The following is a 21,457-nucleotide window of genomic DNA, read 5'->3' on the forward strand; positions in this document are numbered from 1 at the left end:
TTCAAGGGGAGAAACTGAGTGTGATGATACAGAGAGGGGAGAAAAGCTAAGAGATGCAGAAATAGGCCCCGTCTCTCCTCCAGCTGCCACATCTTCCACAGTGATGGTAATGGATGCTGTAAGCTGTCACTAAACTCCTCACTGAGGACAGAACTTGTCCCCCAGCTCCCAGGAGTAGGCATTATTGAGCTACCAGCCCTCCTTGGGATTGCCTCTGCTGGACAGCGCCCCATCCCATGCTGTCCCCTTCCAGGACACCTGTAGCCAATGACAGGATCTGTAACATCTTGGTCTCTTTGCCCCCACTTCGAGCAGCTGTGTTATCAGATGGGGGTGTCCTAGGTGGGTTATTTCCAAGTTCTTGGTATTTCAAACAAAGAACTGCGCAGGACACTCAAGAGAAATAACAAAAGTAAGCTTTATTACAGATGACAGAAGTGGGGCCACAGGGTGGGATCGGGCTGGAGAGGAGACTCATGGCCTCGGCAGGGGCAGGTGTTGGGCCTCTTGGGGTCCTGGAATTTTAGGAAGATCCACAGCTGGGGATTGACAGGAGCCCTGGCCCAACAGGATACCTGACCCGGCCACCGTCTGGGAGGAGGAGCTTTGACTGTACAAGGTTTTCAGCTGACACATCATGGTGTCCAGAGCCCACCCTTGGGATGGGTGACAAAACCACAGGGCAAATGAGGGTGGAGGCTGGACACAGGCCGGGGTCAGATACCTGCAGTTTTGCACATTCGTGGGTCTTCAGGAAGACGGAATGAGCTTTTATCTGTTGAGTTCCCAATGTTTTCACATACGGGTCCTTACTCTGGCCTCTTTCTCTGTGTGATTTCTCTGTTTTGTCCTGGCTCCACCTCCTACCTCAGCTCTGCTGCAGTATCTCAGCCTCAGACACCCTTGTAGGAAGAGCTGAGTGATTTATTCCAACAGCAGCATAGTTCAACATTCCCCCTCTGACCCGACTGGCTGTCAGTGGGCTCCCAGGGTTACCTGCAGGGACAAGAAAATAAAGCCTTTTCTTAGAAGGAAGAGCAGCCCATGGCTGCGCGGGGCAGAGCAGACAGGTAGAGAAGTAGAATGTTAGAAATGGCGTGGTGTTGGGAGGAATACCGAGAGGTCAGAGTGGGGTGGGAAAACATGGAGCTGGGGAAGCGTTGAAAGAACTGAAAGTCTAGCGGACGAGTAAAGGTTTATGAGGAACATGGCAGCAGCATTCCCGTATTTGACAGGCCATTAAATAGAGGCTGGACACAACTGATTCAGCTGGGTCTCCTGGCTTCTACCCTTAAGTTTTTAGATGAAATCATGACACTCTTCAGTACGGCTTCTCACTGTACTACATACAGAACCTAAGCACCCTGCCATGACCTGCAGGGTCTTTCATACCCATCTTTTGCCTCCTTTTCCAGCCTGGTTTTTCCTTCGTCTACCCTTGTAGCTGCACCAGCCTTACCTTGTTGTTCCTTGAATATGCTTGCTCATCCAACCTCAGGGCCTTTGCATCTGCAACACTTTTTGCTTATTTTTCCATATATGGTCTTTGTAAGTTTTCATTTGCTCCATTCCTTCTTGCTGTTCAGTCCTAGAACAAAGGTCATTGTCTAAGAAAGCTTCTCTCCTTGATTAGTTTCTACCTCATTATCCTGATTTACAATCCTCACAGTACTCTTTGCTCCCTGAAAAGGTTTTACGTCTTTGTTGGTTGTGTGATTTTGGTTCCTCTCTCCTCCACGAAGAATACAAGGTTCAAATGGATAGAAATGTGTCTCTCCTACTCATCGTGGTAATCCCAGTATATGATATGGTTTGACACACACCAGGTGCCCTCTTTGCTGAGTGAAAGAATGAATGAACAAGACCTAAGAAGTTGCCCCAGAGCTAATAAGTGGGCAGCTCAGAGAACCGATTTTCAAAGCTTCAGTAGGTGGGCTCAGAGGCCGTCCTGCCCTGGAGGTGTGATATGGAGGCATAACAGACCCCCTAGCAGGACACAGAAGGCCCGTGGGGACGTGAGGTTCGGAATCAACACAGAACAGGGTTTGTCTTGATTCTGCCACTTCCTGACAGGCCAGAGGTCTTGGACAAGCTACTTGACCTTGAAAGGCTTAGGCTTCCTCATTTATAAAGATGAGCTTGATTAGAAGCCACCAGTGGGGGTGTTGGGCTTAGTAAAGTGTTTGGTCAGTGTGGCAAGCTTGGCCAGTGCTGAGTAGATGATAGCTTGACGATATGATTGTTAACTTCTGTTCTCCAGTGATTTCAGGACCTATCTCCATCATCTGCTGAGGCCTCAAGGCCAGGGGAGCGGGGATCCCCCAGAGGGGGATCCCTCTCTCAGAAGTTCTTGGTCCCCCCCCCCAATGGCGCAAATTAACTCCTCTCCAGGGGGCAAAGCAGCAATGCTCTGGCTCAGTAGTGGTGGAGGGGCAGTGAGCACCCTCCAGACCCGTCCTGCTCAGCTGGCTGCCTGTCTGGAACCCCAGCCCACCGCCTCTGTGCAAGCCACATAAGGAAACTGGGCAATCACTGTTTCTTGACAGCACTGCCACACATGTCCCACGCCACTGGAGTCTGCACCATGGCGTCAAATCAGTTATGCCCCACACTGGAAGGGAAGAAGAGACCCACTGCAGTAACAGAAGCAGCTCTGCAGTGGGGTGGGTGAGCAGGAGGGGGAAGTCCCACATTCAAGCACCCCATGCCAGACGGCTCTGGCCCCCCCCCCCCGCGCCTGCTCCTCCCTCTGGCTCTGACTAACACCCTACGATGGGCATTACTGTATGGATTTGACCCTGCCAAGGTGCGCCCTGTACAGGACATAATTGTACACCAGGGAAGAGCAGCTGAGGCTGCCAATCCCCTTGTTCCTGCAGCGCCTTTGGATGGAGGACTGGAGAGCTTCTCGCCTGGGTTCAGATGGGAGCAGCGGGGTTCACACAATCCTCAGACGTCAGGAGGGTGCTGTCCTCAGACTGTGCCGTACCTGTACCGCTGTGATCTCCCAGCAGTCCTGTGAGGCAGCCGCAATCTACATATGAGCAGACTTGCGGAGGGAGGTCCTGTCACCTGTGCCGGCTCACGCAATGAGCAAGCGGCAGAGGTGACCCAGGCCATGCAGCTCAGAGGCTGTACCCTGACCATCATGTGGAGCAGTGCCCCTCGCAGGAACGATTTGTCTCAAAAGGCAGTGAGCTCCCCAGCTATGCGAGTGTCAGGAAGAAACCTGTCTCCGGTGTGCGCGGGTCCAAGTGGGGCTCTGAGCCAGGCACTCTCCCAGGACCACCCTCTTCCAGCCCCTGACACTCCCTGCAGGTAGTGAGTGTAACCCTTTTCCCTGCAAACGTGATGAAACTACAGCCCTGTAACTTTTCAGTTTTAGGACTCGAGAAGAGGAGGCCTCTGAGGCAGGCAAGGGACACGGGGCACCGGGGCTCCGCCTGTTCGGAGTCCGTGGAGGCAGGAGCCAGGGTGGACAGAAGGCTGCGAGCCCAGAGAGGCAGCCGTGAGTGCTGCAGCGCGGAGTTCAGGTCTACAAGGCCCTGAGCGCCTGCTTCTCGGTCTAGCTGTGCGGTGCAGAGCAAATTCCTTGACCTCGCTGAACTTCTGTTTGCTATTTTAAGGAGGGGCGGCGATCACGCGTCGCCCTGCAGATTTTGGAGGGCTGAATGAGCAGGTGCAGAAGGCTCGCGGTCATGCCCCACACTCGGGCCCTAGCTTGAGCCGAGGTGTGGCGGAGCACTAGGTTGGGGTGGGTGCGCACGGGCGGGATCCCGGACCTCAGACCCGGCTGGCGGATCCGAGAGGGCGGAGCGCGGGTGTTCCTGGGGCGGGGCGCGGGGACCTGGCCCTATAGGTTCCCTTGGGACGCTCCCGCAGGGACTCTGCAGACCAGGCGGGTGTCGCTGCAAGCTCCGCGCAGCACTGTGCGTGCGTCCTCCTGCCCCCGCACCTGTCGCGCGCACCCTTGCCTGCACCTGTGGCGCTCCCTCGCTGCCCGCGTCTGTCGCCCGCACCTGCAGCCCTGCACCTGCAGCCCGGCCCAGCATGGCGGACCAAGCGCCCTTCGACACGGACATCAGCACCCTGACCCGCTTCGTCATGGAGGAGGGCAGGAAGGCTCGTGGCACTGGCGAGCTGACCCAGCTGCTCAACTCGCTCTGCACCGCGGTCAAAGCCATCTCCTCGGCGGTGCGCAAGGCGGGCATCGCGCAGCTGTGAGTCAGGCCTTGGGCCGCGTCCGTTCGTCGGTCGGCTCTCCGGTCCCCCTCCTGTCTGCCTGTCCACCTGTCTAACACCTGAGAATCTCCGTCTCTTTCGAAACTTGCTGAGCTGCACTCAAACCCTCCTGCCCCTTTCTCTTGACCTCCAGGTGCCCACCTGCATACCTGCCCCGCAGGTGCACCCCTGCCCCCCAGGCGCACACCTGAGTGGACTGCAAGGCCTTGCTCTTGTGCCCCCCCCCCCACTCAGAGCCTCAATTAGGAAAGTGAGAGCTGGGGCGGGGGCAGGGTGCTTCCTTTCTGTTCCTCTTCTTTGCCCTTTATTCCCTTTGGAAGTGGCCTCCCAAGTCAGGTGTCCAACCCGGAACCTCCCTGGTGGGAGGGAGTGGGCCCGAGGAGGCTGGGAGGCGGTCTGCGTGCCCAGGACGGGGAGCAGCACTGCTTGGTGCGCGGCACCCCAGGGGCTGCGCCTGCCGAGAGCGCACTCACCCTGCGGGCTGTCGACCTCTGCCCCTTAGCGGCATGGTTTGCGCAGCCCTTGCTGCCCAGATTCACAAGGGGCTCAAAATGCCCTAGGGAGTCCCTCTCAGACTTCAGCGTGACAGGAGCCGTGGGGGTCTTGTTAGGATGGAGACCCTCTTTTAGTAGGTCGGGGTGGGGTCTGAAATTCTGCGTTTCCAAGATGTTCTCTTGTTATGGGGAATGGAGGCCACTGGTCTACGGATCCCCCACTGTGAGCCGCGAATAAGTCAGGGAATGTGGGGACTCGGGGCGCCTTCTTGTAGTGATGCATTTTGTAAGTCACACAACAAGCTTTGGTTTGTTCTTCTGTGCTCAAGTATTTTATATCTAACCGGTCTTCGGATTGCCCTGGGCACTGGTAACGTTACACACACCTTTGAATTCTACACACACAAAACGTACATCCTGCTCATCATTGCTTTGGGAAAATGCAGTCCTGCTCCTTTGAGAAGCACCTCTACACACTGGAAAGCTTTCCCCCAATAGCACATCCTGAACTCCTTTTCCTGGTAATCTCAGTCCCACAGTATTGGTTGGTTTAGCTAATTCCTGAGAGAGAAGCCTATGAGAGCCAGGGTTTGTTAAGGAAAGCGACGACCTTTGCTATTTCACCCCAACCCCTCTTTATAAGAACTTTCTAAGCATTCTTTACATTAGCAGACACACTCAGGCAAAACCTTACTTCAGATTTAATTTACAAATACCAGTAGCTTCACAGCTTTAACTCTCTTTGAGGGGCAGGGAGTTCTTTTTAAAAAAATGCTTATCATTTCTTATTTTGTTCTTTCAAAATATCAGAACCCTTCACAACACCCAGAAACTCAAAAGCACAAAAGCTGCTTTGGGGTGCCTCACTTTTAAATAACTCAAATAGTGGAACCTGGAAAAGAGGTTAATAAGCTATGTGAAATGTGTGCTTTTAGACTAGACAGTGGTGAACACCAGTTTTTAAAACAATCTTATTGATAGTGTTGTAACTGCTTAGTGAGTTGCACTCACGGACACCCCGCCCCCCCAAATCATCAACTTATTCAGAAAAGCACCAAGGAAAAGTGAAACTTCTTACCCACTCCCTCGGATATTTACTATTAATCATTTCCTAGTTATTTTCTGAAATACCTCCTTATATAAATTTATACATGAACATGTATTTGCTCCTCAATGTAAATACCAAACAAAATGGGATCACCCTTAGCATGCTTTTCTGCAGTTTGATTTATTATTCAACTTTATATAAAGCACATCCTTCACTGTCAGGGCTTATAAAATCTCTCCTCTTCTTTTTAACTGTTGCATGCTGTTCCACTGCACAGATGCGTCATGAGTTATGAGACTCTCATAAATGTCTCTATTTGGGGACATTTAGGTTTTCACTGCTCTTTAACTATTACAGTGTTGGAATAAGTGTTGATACCTGGCTATGCAGATCGCTGTCAGAGAGCACCAGAATTGTGAAGCATAAAAACTCTTGTGGGAAAATAAGAAATTGACAGCTCTCAGTATGACATGTAGTCAGGTGGGTTAGCAAGAAGACAAGATCTCAAGCCAGGCCTCCAAATTATATTCATTACAGGCTGTGATATGTTGGTGAAAAGCCCACACACCTGCAAAGGGCTTATTAGTACTAAAGATTCACCCTAGATGTGGAAGCACCCGGAGGGCTGTGATGACTGCAGATGTGTGAGAATGTCACCGAGACCAGTTTATGAAACTCACCCTGGCCCTCTCGTCAGGCAGTCATCAAGAGCAGAAACAGAGGGTCTGACCTGCCCACACTCTGGACCTCCATCTCTGACAGCCTGAAGTGACCATTACGCTCAGTTTCGCTGTTTCTGTTAAGACATTTTGAACTGAAAGAGACTTAAGCTACCTAATCCAGTTTTCTTCTTGTACAGATGAGGGCTTTGAGGCCAGAGAAGACTGATTTGGTCCATGGATTAGATCTCCAGAGCCCCAGCTTAGACTTTTTTCCCCTAAAAAACCCATTAAAGCTTGGCTGGGAGTAAAGCTCAGTGGTAGAGTGCTTGATTAGCATGCACAAGGTCAGGGATTCAATCTCCAGCACCACAAAAAAGGAGTGTTAAACCTCATCATAAACTCTAAATCTCATTCATCAGTTACCCTTGTTGTACAAATGACATCCCAAGGACTATTGCAAATATGCCCTTGAAGCCTTATCTCTCGGCTTTTGCTCTCTGCTCCTCACTGTCTGGTGAGAGGGCATGCAGATGCGTGCCAAGAGGAAGCAAACTTCTGGTTTTATCAGAACAATGAGCAACCTGTGGGTCAAACTGGTAAATTCATAGATCAGATGATGAATTCAAGTGTTTCCCCACTTCTTTGTTTTTGTTCCTTTGGGGGAAAGTTGATCTTCTGGTGGCTTGTGCTCTTCCGTCCTGCGGAGCTGGTGGGTAGCTGACTTCCCTTTGTACACATTTCCACATCGCTGCATGAAGAATGCACTGGGTCCATGCCATTTCACAAACTGATTCCAAACACCCACAATGTGCAAAGTTCCAGAAGAGATTGAGAGTGGAACAGCACAGAGCTTACTCTAGAGGAAAAACAAGGCAAGTGTGGAATTAGTTATAAAACACAACATGGTTCTGAAAGCTGCTTTCATAGTTTCCAGACAGGTGCAAAGGATTATGGGACATCAAACTGGCATTTACCATGGGGACTAAAAGGCAGTCCACAGGGCCTGATGGCTATAGAGCCGTCCAGGCTGGGCAGTGATAGGAGGAGAGGTTCTGGGTTGGGAAAGTGTCCCTGCAAGAGATGCTCATTTCACTTGACCAAGGCATGGTGCACACTTGCTGGGGCATTTGTGGATGGGGAAGCATCCACTGGCAATTGTGATCACTTTACAATTTGGGGCATTTGCCAAAGGAGAGAGTAAAGGTTTGTGGGCAGGGTGGTGGCTAAATTGAAAGATATGAATAGAAGTCTGTAACTGGACAATATTCAGAAAGTCAATGGGAAAAGGAAGGTAAAAGTTAGGGGGCAGCTAGACCTGCAGCACTGGGGGTGAGGGCAGTGGTGAGACCCAGGGGAAGCTGGAGTCTGAGCATGGATTGAACGAGAAGGACAGTGAGGGGGTTTTCAAAAAGAGCTGCTTCTAGCAACTGAGAGCAGAGCCAGGCCATCGAAAAACTAAACAATAGAAAAACAAAAACAGAATTCCCAGGAAGGAGCTGAATTTTAGAAGCTGGGAAAAAAGGAAAAGACAAGTTGAACATTTTGGAAACATTGGATGTGAGGCCGTAGAAAGCTACACAGTTGGAGTTTTCCAGGCTGCAGGCAGAGGCGCCAATCTGGCTCTTGGGCTTGAAACACTCATTGAAGAACTGGCAACTGGATTTTGGCACATTCACCCTGAGGCAGAGAGGAAGAGGAGAAGTAAACTCGGGACTGGATTTAGCAAGACAGGAACATGAGGGTTGAAGAGTGCATTTTGGAAAGAGGAGGAGCTGGGCTAAATTTCTCGGCTCTGCCATTTAGTTTCTATGAGGATAATACAATGTTAACATCTCTGAGCCTCAGTTTCCCTACTAGAGAGATTGGGAGCACTGGGTTTTCAAGCTCAGAGAGGTATAAGAGGATGAACCGAGCATAGTCATTGAATATCAGTGTAATTTTTGTTTTCTTAAATTATTTTTTAGTTCTTAAAGTAAACCGTTATTTTTATATTTGTGCTTTTCACTCCTTAGCAGTAGCAGCCCACATGCCCAGAGCAGGGATATCTTCCAGGCTAGCCCATCACGTGTTAAAACAGTGCTGCACCTCAGATTGGTTCCAGGGAACACCCTCCTGTCATGCTCCTCCTGTGTCCAGAAATGTCGCTTGATACATGAGGTCCTCTCTGTTGCTTGATGGGAGAAAATAAAGAAATTCAGCCTTTACATTGCAGTTACAGCTCAGCTGATACCTGTTTGCGCTTATCTTCAAGTCTGCAGAGTTTTATGTCTCTTCCTGCCCACAGGGCAGCACAGCCAGCCAGGCATCACCCTGTTTGCCGATGCTCAGCCTCTGGGATCCTACTGAGGCTGGAGCACGACCTCACATGCTGCTCGGTTGGCAACCTCTTCAACATATCTCTGAACTCACCCCTGGATGTTTCTGGCAGGGTGAGTGGTTGGTCATTTACCATGTAATCAATCAACGAGTTCAGTGTTATCTTGGACTCTAGTGATAAGGATAAAATAATAGCCTTCTTCTCTTTTTCCTCAGTTGGATATTCTGAAAATGTGCCTGGTTCCTCTGTGTGTCCTCTGCTGCCTATGCTCTGTTGTGTTGACACCAGGAGGAAATTATCTTAAGTCAGTTTGCACTCAAGGAAGCCTCAGAGAGCTTGTCCTCTGATGCTGCAGGCCCAGACTGCAATTCTTTTATCTAGTTCTGTGCTTCAGAAATGCCATGAGAGGCAACTTTCCTGGATCAGCATAAATCTGCATGTAGCAAAGACTGCATGGCCGTGAAATGGCTCATTCCAGCTTGGAAACATAGACTTGACTGACAATGCTAATATTTAATCCACATTCCCAAGGATTTCAAAATACTGGGTAAATTAACCTCTGCTTCAAGAATTTCCCCCTCTATGAACTAAAATGACTTCTAGTGTTTTAGTTCTTCTATGAGGTTTACAGAAAAAGCCGAAGATGAGATATTAAGGACTGCTTCTCAAATCCAGTTTTGGCCCTCAAAGTCCAGAAAAAGAACTTTGTGTCCCTGGGAGAGGTCACAGAGGCTTACATCCTGACAGGGCTCTTTTCCTACTTTAATTAGTTGGGCTTTCAGAGCCAACTCATTTGAATAAAATTGAAATGAGATATCATAAGCACCTCAAATGAAATAACATCCCCAATGAGACCTTATCAAATGTAAGCTTGGGGCACTTTTCCACCCCAATTACTCAGGTATCGCCTGTCTTCCCAGGATTGCCTGAAAAACTGGTTTAGAGACAGTCACCCCATCTCATCCACCCCATCAACTAATGGTTACTGAGTGGATGCCTGAGGGGTCCATTAGAGCAACGACAGGTGCAACTTTCGTGAGGGAAGGGTGCTTCCATGAACCAAGTGCATTATGGGCATTATCCAGCATGCTTACAAACCTGCCCAAGAACAATCAAAGGAGAGTTTACACAACTCATCAGAGGTAAGAGGAGAAGGCAGAATTTGAATCCAGGACTTTCTGGAGCTCAGTTCTTCCCAGGACCCCACCTTGCTTCTTAGCATGGATGTATTAATGCCAAAGAAACTAAGGGTGGGAAATGGAACAGTAATATCTCGTACACACTTGCCTCTGACCCCTCTACCTGTCTCAACTCACTGATTGCCTCTCTATTCGTACTGTGAAGTGAATATACTGTATTCCCATATTACAGGGGAGAAGCAAAGATCACAGACGCTGCTTAGCATACAGCATAGCTATGAGTTGAGCCCCATAATCCAAAGTCCCAGGCTGTGGCCTTGACCATTACATCTACTATCTCCTGATGAACAGGCTGGAGGGAAAGGCCATTGCACTTGCCCTGACATGAAGTTTGTACAGCAAGCATGCTTTTATCAGGAGGCCTATTAATCTGCCGTGGTTATATCAGGCTAGGGAGTCTTGAGCGTTTGAACTGAGGGAAGGCATCATCAATCACTGGGTTTAATGATGTTGACAATCTTAGGAGTCCTTGGGTTCCTTTATTACTGTCTAAGTGAACTCCTCCATTCACAAAATGAGCACTTAGTATGTCTGGGCTATCTTCCAGCTGCTAAGGATATATGCTGAACACAATAAACAGTCTCAAGAACTAAAAGACCTTTGTTCTCCCGAAACCATCTCTAACATGACATTTATATCCAAGAGTTTCAGTTCTGTCAGAGAATTCCTTCACGTTTACCTGGCATCCTAGACACTAGCTAGCTTCAGCCCTCACCAGGAAAAAAATAATCAGGCTGTCTATACAGATCCATCCCCAAGTAAAAAGGCTGGCCTCGTGGGTGAGTTAGTGTGCTTGCACGAAGCAGGTGGCACCACGCCCTCTCGTGTCAGGGTTTGGATGGCACGTTCAAGGGTGACAGGTAAATCTGCACACTCCTTCCCTCCCCGTGGCTCCTGCAGAGTGGCTCCCTGAGGCCACGGGAGCAGGGTACCATGGAAGCCATGTCTTCGTGCCTGTGGACTCACTTGGTGCTGTCAGGCTGGGAGTTGTGAGATCGGACCCTCTGCCCCGTCATCCAGGACCCTGGAGTCCTGTGATGTCACTCACACTGGAGTCTCACTCCTGAAAATGTCACCCAGGCTGCCAGCATCAGGAAGGTGCTCCTATTACCTGACCAAGTTGCGTATCAGAAACAGGAATACGTCACTTGTGATTCAGCCCTGCTTTTTCCCGATGATTATGGGTAACTATGTATGTGTTTTATAAATTTAAATCATGAGATTCAGAATATATAAATTACTGTCTGAGTACTATTTTTCTTTATTCTCTTTTCTGGTCTCAAGTACATCTTAACTTTGCCTCAGACATGTAGAAATCAAACATCCTCGATCTTCTGGAATAGAACAGCTTCCAACCTTGTTCTCTCCATTTCAAGTTCTGTGACGCCAGCTAAAATCTGCAGATGCCTGAAAATAGCTGAAATCAACTTGACTCTGGGCCCCGATTCAGGGTTCTCGCAGGCTGCCTGGCTTCACTTCTTGCTAAGGCATATGGGGCACCTAAAGCTGGTTAAATGCAGTGGCGGCCAGTGGGCTCAGACCTCGGCTTTCTGCTTTCTCCTCGGGCACTTCTTCTCTTACATCCCTATGCTCTGACGTTCCTTCTTTGAGACCCCAAACACACATGGCATGCAAACATACATAGAAAACGCACGGCATTGCCTTTTCCGTCTGTAGTAGCTCTCAGTTGGATAAGCCGCTGGCAGATGAAGTCACCGCCTGCACCATCAGCTGCTAGGGATCTCTTTGCTGGTGACAGCTGGGAAAGGAGAGAAGAAACCCAGATGCACACGACTTGCAGAAGCTGACCCATCGCTTCACTGTTTCGCTTGTTCTCTCTCTGTGTTGGCCTAGGAATGAGTCAGCCCCAGGGAAAGCTATTTTGTTCAGGGTTGTATGATGTTCCCCTCCTTATTGTATGATGTTACCACCTTATTGTAGCCAAAAAAACTGACGTGGCAGAGAGCCCTGCAGTGCAGGAAAGGCTTTGCCCCATCTGGAGCAGTTGGTGCCATCCATTCCTCATCACAGTCACTGGCACGGAGGCCCCTTTCCAAACCGGGACCGGACAGGGGCCAGAGTCTGCCCAGGTTCAGAGGGCTGAACAGAGACCTGGGCTTCTCACCAGGCGAGAGCAAATGCCCACACCTGCGGTTGGTCCTGCAGGCCACCACACCCTCCATGCGTGTTCCTCAGGACACAGAGTGGGTAACCCGGCTGTCCTTCAGAGGAATGTAACTGATCTCCTGCAGAAAGCAACTGTTTCTAAGGGGGTTTCTAAAAACCAAGAGAATAAACCACATTGCTTTTTGGGGAGTTAGTGCCAGGAAGATTTTTTTCTAATGACTTTTCTTCCTCTGTCAAAGTCACAAAAGCCTTGCCTACTCCTGACTTTTCATGGACCCATGGAAAAGTGTCACTTTGGAGAGTTCGGGCCCTCTGAATCACCTTCAGAAGTGTGGGAAGAAACTACCTATCCCCATTTGTCATCAAGGTCATGATTCCTGATCAGAAAATTGCAGCCCAGTGTGAGAAACAAAGCACCCATTTACCTTTGTACACTGACATGTGAGCCAAAGAATATCCAAAGATCTCTTACCAACATGGTAGTGTGATTGACTGGCAGTCTGGGAATTTGTTCTCCTGAATCCTGTTCCTACCTTCACCTCATTTTCTTGTGCTTTCTTGCAGGGTTCTTTAATGTCAGGGCTCGCAGGGGAGGAGGTCCTTCATTCCCATGTTCTAGAGAAGTTTTACACTGAATGACTTCGAGGGGCCCAGAATAATTTATCTCTAGAAAGATCTTTCTATTAGAATAGGAGAAAGACCCTAACTGGGGTAAAGAGGTTCAAAGAAAGCTGGAAAATACAGCTTAACACATTGGCCACCACCCACAGTGGTAATGGAACCCTGAAGGCAGGAAGAACTGGCTGGTTGCCTGCTGTGGATCAGTGGCTGGTGTCAGGGAGGGTCCCCTGCCCTGCTCATCCCTGCGCTGTGGGACATGGCCCGCACTGGGTCATCACGAGCAGGTCAGCCACTCTCTGTGACCCTCGTTTCTCCACATTCAGGTCCCTCTGTGACCTCAGGGTAAAAGCTCTCTCTTCTTGGAGCAGAAGAGTGGAAACCTGGGTTGTGGTCTGGTTTGGCATGCCACCTCTCTTGACACTGCCAGGGCAAGATCGAGGACTACAGAACCTGCTTTGAGCCTCATTTCAATTTGGCCAAATGCTGAGTCTGCAGGCCCGAGAAATGCACAAACAAATCATGGCAACTTTGACTGGGCCACAGTTACGGGATAATTTGTTTCTTCTGGCTGGTGGAACTAGACCAAGAGGTCTGCAGACCAGATCTGGCAGAGAAAACGAGAAGGACCTTCTGTGGGCTTTCTGCTCTGGGTCTCCTCTTCCTGAAATTAGGTGCTCCCTGGATGCAGGCTGCTTTGGAATAAGACTCTATAGTTTTAAAGCTATGTATATAAATGTGCCCATAGTACTTTCTCCTTTCCATTTGGAAAGCTGTGAAAACTGAACTTAAATCTTTGGATGAATCATTCGTGTGGAACTCTTTTTGTAGCCACTGCTGGCTGTGTTATTTGGGCTTGTCTGGGAAATTTTCATAGACTCCCTTTCTTATGAAAAATGTTCAAAATACCATTCTGCTTGAATGCCTCCTTCCCAGTGGGACCTTCCCTGCCCATCAGAATTAACTAATTACCACCCTGCCACCTGTCCCCTGGTTTTATTTTAGGATAGTGAACATCTGCCCCTTCTGCCACTGTCTCATTTATTCTGAGACACTTGCCTCTTGTTGGGCCTTGCTAGAATAGAGGCTCCAGAAGGGAAGGGGTCTCCTCTCCTGCTCAGCACTATACTCCGGTGAGCCCGAGTATCTGTGAGATAAGCAAACACACGAACAGGCCTCTCAGAAGCTTCTAGGAAAAAGGGGCTATGATATCTAAGCAGGTGAAGCTTGACTCAAATTGTGAAATAGGCCTTTCCTTTCCATGTGCTCTGTATGACTTGGCTATGATTTGCACGTCCCCAAAGGTCCCAGTGCTGGGAGCTTTGTCCCCAGTGTGGTGGACCTTTGAAAGGTGGTAAGACTGTGATGTCGGGCTGGAGGTTTAGCTCAACGGCATAAGCACCTGCCTTGCAAGCAGACAGTTGTGAGTTCCATCCCTGGTACCAATTAAAAAAAAAAAAAAAAGACTGTCATGTCACCCTCCCCCTGCCTTCCTGTCTCACCATGTGACTGCTCTTTGTCCTGTGTACTCCTGTCACTGTGGTACCACTGTCATGAGGGGTGCAGCCAGGGGACCCTCACTTACCAGAATAATTACAATGATGTTTGGATTTTCAGCCTCCACAACTGTGAGTTAAGTAGACTTATTTCCTTTGTAAGTACCCAGCCTCAGGTGTTTCACGATAGTAATGGAAATTGACTAACACACCATGCCTCTCTTACGTGCCCTCCATCTGCCTAGTGTACTCAGCCCCTCCCCCCAACTCCCCAGGCATCCCCAGAGTTGAATGCTTCCTCCTGCATCTGTCAGCTGCCTGGGGCTGTGTTAAGACTGACCCCGGGTGTCCCATATCTCACGTACTCTTCTAGCTTCCTTCTCTGAGCACATGCGAGAAGGTAGGAGGTCACAGAGGGCAGGAGACTTGCAGAGCTGACACTGTGCCTGGTCTCTGTCTTCACACCAGTGGAGCCAGCAAGGGAAAGTCACCTCCATTTGTGGCCCCTGTAGAACCTCTTTGAGACACCTGGACTTTGGCTTCACTCTGCCTCTCCCCAAAGCTGGCTTCACAGTTGAATCAGAAAAAGAAAATATGAAAGAGAACTTGCAGCTCTGATGGATAACTTGGTCTTTTATTCATGAATTAAGAGTGACAGTGAACTTCCATGGCAGATAGATAACAGCAGCTACAGAGGCTCTCTGATATAGCCAGCTTAGATTCCAGGAATGGTGTGGTGTGGGGAAGTCCTAAGCAGAGGGAGATATACCCTGCTGACCCAGGAACGAACAAAGCTGAGAGAAACCAACTGGAAATGCAATCCCGGTGCTACTACTGGAACAGCTAAAGTCTCAGTGCTGAAGCTAGAACCCACGCCTCTGGAAACCGCAGCTTGAACTTCCTGCCGCAGTTGCTGCATCTGAATCGGCACAGCAGAGACAGAGATGTGAGAGCTCTGAGAGTGGGAATCAGTGAACCAAATTGAGAGCAGAGCTGGCAGGGAGCCTTGCATCAACCTGCAGTGAGTGAGAGGAACAGGAACCTTCCATAGACTAGGAGGCTACAACAGAGGACATTTTGGGACCAGGACGCTGCAGTGACTTCAATCACATACTCTTCTCTCAAGCGGGATTGGTGGGGAGCACTTGACCTAGGTGACGCCGTGGACTAAGACCCAGTAGGCTGGCCCAAACCAGGTACCTGCACCTGGCAGTACACCCTAACATAGTGAAGCCTTCAGCAGGTTGACTGACCTGGAAGGGCAGGCCCAGCATAGGCTTCCCAGGTCTGTGTCTCCCTAGTACACTGCAGTGGGTGGGAACACCTAGCCAGTGCAATTCAAACAAACTGTAACCAACAAAGAAAGAAACTGGGCCTCCTTTATATGCTTGTATGGAAGGATCAAAAAGTATGAGAAGAGGGAGCAACAAGAAAGGGTCCTCAGTCCCCAATCCTGAGAACACTGATCCAGGAAAGGTAAATGCAAAGGAGAATGAGGACAGAAAACATGCAATATCAGGCATGGCACCAATAGACATAAAGCGATATCTCTGGGACCTCATCGATGAGTTCAAAAGTGAAGTATTTAACCAAGTAAAGCAAGATATAAGTAGAATATTTAAAGAAATGCTAAGCACCTCCCAAGAAAAAACAGATGGTGGAATGGAAGAACAGGAAAAAAGGGGAGAATTGTTTGATGGAAAAAATAGAGAAAATGTAGAATACATGAAGCAGGTTCAAAGAGATTACCAGGAAATTAAAAAACTCTATTGAAAACTGGCATAACAGATTGAAAGAAACTAAAGATAGGGGCTGGGGATTTAGCTCAGCAGCATAAGTGCCTGCCTTGCAAGCAGGCGGTCATAAGTTTGATCCCCAGTACCGGTAAAAAAAAAAAGAAAAAGAAAAGAAAAGAAACTAAGGATAGATTATCTGAACTGGAGGACAGATTTGTAATGTGGGAGCATGAAATGAAAAACTTCTGAAAAACAACAAAGAAACAAGCAGTAACAATACAAAGGCTAGAAGATGATAAGAGGATCTATAACTTAAGAATTAAGAATGTAAAGGAAGAAGCAGGGATACAAACAAATGAACTGCAAAGGCTATTCACAGAAATAATCAAGGAAAACTTCCCTAATATGGGAAAAAGTAAAGATACTCAGATCTATGAGGCGTACAGGACTCCAGCCATCTACAACCCAAACAGAACTACACCCAAGCATATAATAATCAAAATTCCAGAAGTCCAATATAAGAACAGAATATTAAAAGCTGTCAGAGACAAGAAACAGATCACTTACTAGGGAACACCCATCAGGATTACAGCAGACTTCTCAGCACAAACTATCAAATCACGAAGAGCGTGGGGCAAAATAATTCAAGCTTTGAAAGACAATAATCTCCAGCCAAGATTGATATATCCTGCACAACTGTCCCTAGAAATTAATGGAGAAACAAGGTGCTTCCAGGATAAAGAGGAACTAGGGGAATTTGCAACCACCAATTCAGCTCTGCAGAGAATACTGCAGGACATTCTAAAAGAGAAAAATATCAAGATTCCAGAAATAGTGGCAGAGAGGCCACAATGAATGAGCAGAAAGCAAAATGAAGAAGACAAACTGACAACTAATGACAGAAAAAGAGCTCAACAGAAATGAGGCAGAGAAGGTTGGATGGTAGGAACAGCTATTTTGGAGAAAACACGACATCATAATAGTTAGTGCTGATTTAATATCATCTTGTTTTGAAGTCTGATCAAGCTTTTGTTCTTCTGTCTCCATTGGTCTTAACATGTTGTATCTTACTGGATTTTATTATATGTGATAATATAAGCAAAAACTTTTTATACACAAGAAGGTTATACAGAAACCACTGTTCATTTTCTGTTAGTTAGTTCTAAATACCCTGTAATACTGTCATTCTCTTGAATGGTTTTACATTGTCTTGATATGTTTGATGCTATAGTATACGAAGTCATACTCAAAGATTTCAAGGAAAGAGACACTATGGTAACTTCTTTTATATCAGGATATCTTGTGGTGAAACACTATTTTGCTTAAATAGTTATGTTCTGACCTGTGCTGTTTTGTTATGTCCTCTTTTATCTCAATCTCTTTTTTTATTATTTACTTTTATCTACTTAATTAAGGAAAAAATAAATTAAAATAGCAGGATATATTATAGTAACCCACTTTTGATTTCTATTAACTTAATTTGAAACTCTGTATTGCTCTCACCATCGTTTTGACTGATTTTCCTTTATTCTGTTTTGCTTGATAGTACCAAGTTTGAGAGTAGAGGCAACAACTATGAAGACAATAAGATTCATTATGATGCCCATTCTGATTTGACTATTATTTTCTTTTTTTGTCTTCTTCATTTTTTATCGATACCAGGGATCAAACTCATGACTGCCTGCTTGCAAGGCAGGCACTTATGCTGCTGAGCTAAATCCTCAGCCCCAACTATTACTTTCTTTTGAAGTCCTATAATGTCTCCATTGTTTTAGTTTTATTGGTTTTGTTCTTTACTGTTTTGTTCAATTTTATTATAACTGATGATATAGGCAATTCTTTTTAAGATAGCAAGAGGCATTATGGTAACCATTGTTGATCATTTTGTATTCTGTTTTTACATTATGTACTATGTCTATCCTTTTGATTTGACTGACTCTGTTTTGTTATATCACATTTGGTTTTATTCTCTTCAAAAAAAAGTAATAAGAACCATGGGAGTAATAAAACCCAAAATGTGTAATTGTCATTGTAAAAAAGAGAGGAAAAGAAAGTGCTCTAAAGGATATAACTGCTTGTATATTTAAGCATATAAGATAGATAACCATATTACTGAGTTTTTGTTGAATCATTGAACAGAACTGTTTGCAGTCTCACTGTTTGAATGTCCACTTTATATGCTTTAATTTTGTAACTTGAACAACTATTTCTAAGATGACAATATGTAATCTATTAACCAGTGATTTCCTACTGTTTATTGTTTTTGAAATTTTGTATAACTTGTACCCTTTTTCTGTTTTTTTTTCTTTTTCTCCTTCAATAAAATTAAAAAAAAAAAAAAAGAAAAAGGAGAGGCTGGGAGGCAGGAGGATGAGACACTAATTGCCAGGCTAAGAAGGAGCTGGTGTCAAAAGTGGCTGACACGGATGACAGGGCTTGGTGGGACAACTGGAGTCCCTTCCTAGACACGGTCAGGCCAGACCTTAGATTTGGACAGTTTTTAAGAAGGCTTTGGTTTTGCCAACTAGGCACAAGCAAGTTATGTGTTGCAAAGTGTGTTTTCACAAGCTAAAAGTGACAGTCACACAGCAGTGACAATCAGTTTGCAGGAAAACACTGGTGGTGATCTCACTAAGGGTGTGATTGCTCCCTTATCACCCACTTTCAGCCACTTGGGGCATCTTCAGCACTCCCCTTCCCTCTCCCTCACCCAGTCTTTTATTCTGTGCCTCCATCCTGTAAAATATGCCCCCTTCCTATACCTGTACTCAACCCCAGGCTGTGACAATCTGCCCTCCCCTCATTCTGATAAGCCAGCCTGCATTTTGAACAGCCTCTTGGAGTCTGAGAATTCTACAATGACTAAACTGCAAGTAGCTTAAAAATAAAGTACAAATTTTGGGCTCCCCATTCCCTTTCTTTTCCTTTTCCTATAACTCCCTAAAGAGGCAGTGGGGACCTCAAGAGCCCCCCAGGCCGAGAACCCACAGTGCTGTGTCCTTGCACTCTGCCTGTGTGATTTGGAGAAGCCCACAAGAGTCTCAGAATCTGACTTTCCTCCTCTCCAGTAACATGAGGTTGTGAAGCCAGTAGACGCCCCCTTTCCTTCGGGATCTTTGCACCCATAAAGCCATAGAACCTCGCTAAGTCAGCTGACACCCAGGCCCACTCCAGCCCAGGCTTCTCACTCACTTTGTCTCTCGAATGATTTATTTCACCCATGAGGTGCTTCTTGGTGGACAAAAGTAGAAACACAAAAAGCTCCAACTTTTCCTTGGTAAAGCACAGAATCTGTATGGTAATAAACATTCCGTGAGGGAGGCATGGTTAAGCAAAGCTATTTGTAAAGGGTCTTTTAGGAGCCCTAATGGCAAAAAGGATTGAGATAAATGGGTTTTGCCACTGAAGTGTGCAGATACTGTGAGAGGTACTGGGTAAAGGGAGTGGGCAGCTTCTCTCTAAGAGCTGATCCGGAGCACAACCACTTTCTCGTTTTGTTTCTTCCAAACTGTGTATCTTCTAAACCCTCCTTCAAGCCTGCTTTCAGGGGTTTGTATACATCTACATTTTCTGGTGGCCTTGGCTTATTTTTCATGGTTCTCTTCCCTCTAGCTATGGCATCGCTGGCTCTACCAATGTGACGGGCGATCAAGTCAAGAAGCTGGATGTCCTCTCTAATGATCTGGTCACGAACATGCTGAAGTCGTCCTTCTCCACCTGTGTTCTTGTGTCTGAAGAAGATAAACACGCCATTATCGTAGAACCAGAGAAAAGGGTGGGTCTGCACGTGGGCTGTGGGGAGTTTTCATGGAACCGTTTCCTTCTTAGCTGCATGCATGAGTTCACTTGTTTTCCCAGCCCAGATTCCTAGGAATCACATTAAATCCCTCCTGTTGTCTTTCTGCTGATTCTTCCTTACTTCCATATCTCAAATCTGTCCTCTAGCTCCATCGTTCCCGCAGTTATCATCTCTTTATGGACAGTGTTCCTAAATTTTCATTGCCAGGTTCAAGCTCACCTCAGTGGCTGCTCTTGGGCTACTTCCCCATCCACTGGACTCCCAGCTTCACACAGGACCCTGCTGCCGATTTAAGTCACATTTCTATCACCTTTTTCACGCGTTGGAACTTATCATATTGCCTATTGTTCTGCTTGCTTCAGATGACAGAGAACAAATGATGCTTATTTCCGTATCCCGCCTGGCACCCTACTTGGCACACACAGTGATGGCGAACCTATGCACAAGTGCTGTCATGGGCTGTTTGTATCACTAAAGATCCAAAAGGTTCACCATCACTGTGTGGGATCTTCACAAGAAAATGATTAGAATAAAAGAGTATATGCAGCTTTTATAAAACCATCACAATTAAAAGTAACTTCCAGAAATACAGTTGCATGGGCCTTTTCCCTGTTTGAGATGCAGGAGCGGGTGGAAGAGTAGATTTTGAAAGAAAACCAAAAGATATATTAAAGAGACTTCCTGCCTCGTGCTTAGTAAGAGTGTGGGAGCCTCATTTTATTAACTTGTTTTGCATCATTCCTAAAACAGCTAGCACTGCGCGCCAGGTGAAAAGTTATTCTTTTCTTGCTGGGCCGTTCATAGTCCCTGGCAATCTTAGGCACACGGAGTGAATTCAGCATTGAACGTTCATTGAAGGTCACCACAGAGCTCTCTAGTCCAGTAGGAATGTCTCCATTTTCCAGTTTACACTTCTTTTTGCATCACTGGCAAGGGGGATTTTTTTTTTTAAGAGCAGGAGGTCTGGGAATTATAATCAGGGCACAACGTTTTAAAACCACATTTAAAGAGATCAATTTAAAGATGGAAAATTTCTCTGGTATGTGAGATGGTAAACTGGCTCTCAAAAAAAAAAATCTGCTTTATAGTACTTACCCAATTCAATCATGTAAATACTCACAGAGCGCGTTTAAACCGCCAGTATGAGGGCACTGAGGGCAAAGTTAGATGCACACAGTAACTTGGGAGCCCATGCCAGGCAGCTCCAGCACACGGCTCGGAATCCCAGTGGAAGAACCAGTCTTCAGGGTCTCCCTGGGCAGAGCTTGCTTCCCATGTGGCTGAGAAGGCCGCACTACGGCCTCCTGTGGCACCTAGAAGAACTGCAGGAGGAGTTTTTACAGCTCTGAACTCTTAGCAAAGTCTTCGCTTTGCGGACAGAATTTTTTCCTCCTTACCAATTAAGAGAAACAGATGATTATCTGGGGTCCCTTTTTCCTTTGTTTGCCAGGAGTCAAATGAAAATTATGATTCAACTCGATAATGACTTAGGAAATTATGGTTTGTTGGTATTCTTTCACCTTCCTCTGTGCTTCCTAATCTACATGGTATTTTTCTGCCTAGGGATCTTTTAGCTTATTTATATTCTGATACCTTTTTGGTAGGTAGCCGGGAATCGAACTCAGGACCTCGCACTTGCCAAGCAGGTGCTACACCGCTGTATCCAGGCACCTATATTCTCGTATCTTATCTTCCCTAACCAAGTATAAACAGACTCAC

The 21,457-nt window shown here is 46.9% G+C and overlaps 1 protein-coding gene and 1 long non-coding RNA gene across 2 annotated transcripts in view; one reads left to right on the forward strand and one right to left on the reverse strand.

Moving 5' to 3' along the window:
* Positions 1 to 399: 399 nt before the first annotated feature.
* Positions 400 to 2,136, reverse strand: LOC134471190 (uncharacterized). The gene is made up of 2 exons (XR_010040499.1): positions 1,460 to 2,136; positions 400 to 996 (listed from the first exon to the last, which is right to left on the reverse strand). It is a non-coding gene; the product is annotated as an uncharacterized LOC134471190 (long non-coding RNA).
* A 1,737-nt stretch (positions 2,137 to 3,873) lies between these two features.
* The window catches only part of Fbp1 (fructose-bisphosphatase 1), a 29,027-nt gene continuing 11,443 nt past the window's right edge, over positions 3,874 to 21,457 (forward strand). Inside the window, exons 1-2 of the mRNA XM_003468406.5 lie at positions 3,874 to 4,220; positions 19,552 to 19,714. Coding sequence (XP_003468454.3) covers positions 4,051 to 4,220; positions 19,552 to 19,714 — 333 coding nt within the window. The 5' untranslated portion in view covers positions 3,874 to 4,050. The remainder of the gene's footprint in view (positions 4,221 to 19,551; positions 19,715 to 21,457) is intronic.

Source organism: Cavia porcellus, unplaced genomic scaffold, assembly GCF_034190915.1.
Source record: "Cavia porcellus strain 051 isolate PalLab524CR breed Dunkin Hartley unplaced genomic scaffold, mCavPor4.1 scaffold_17, whole genome shotgun sequence".
Classification (NCBI taxonomy): domain Eukaryota; kingdom Metazoa; phylum Chordata; class Mammalia; order Rodentia; family Caviidae; genus Cavia; species Cavia porcellus.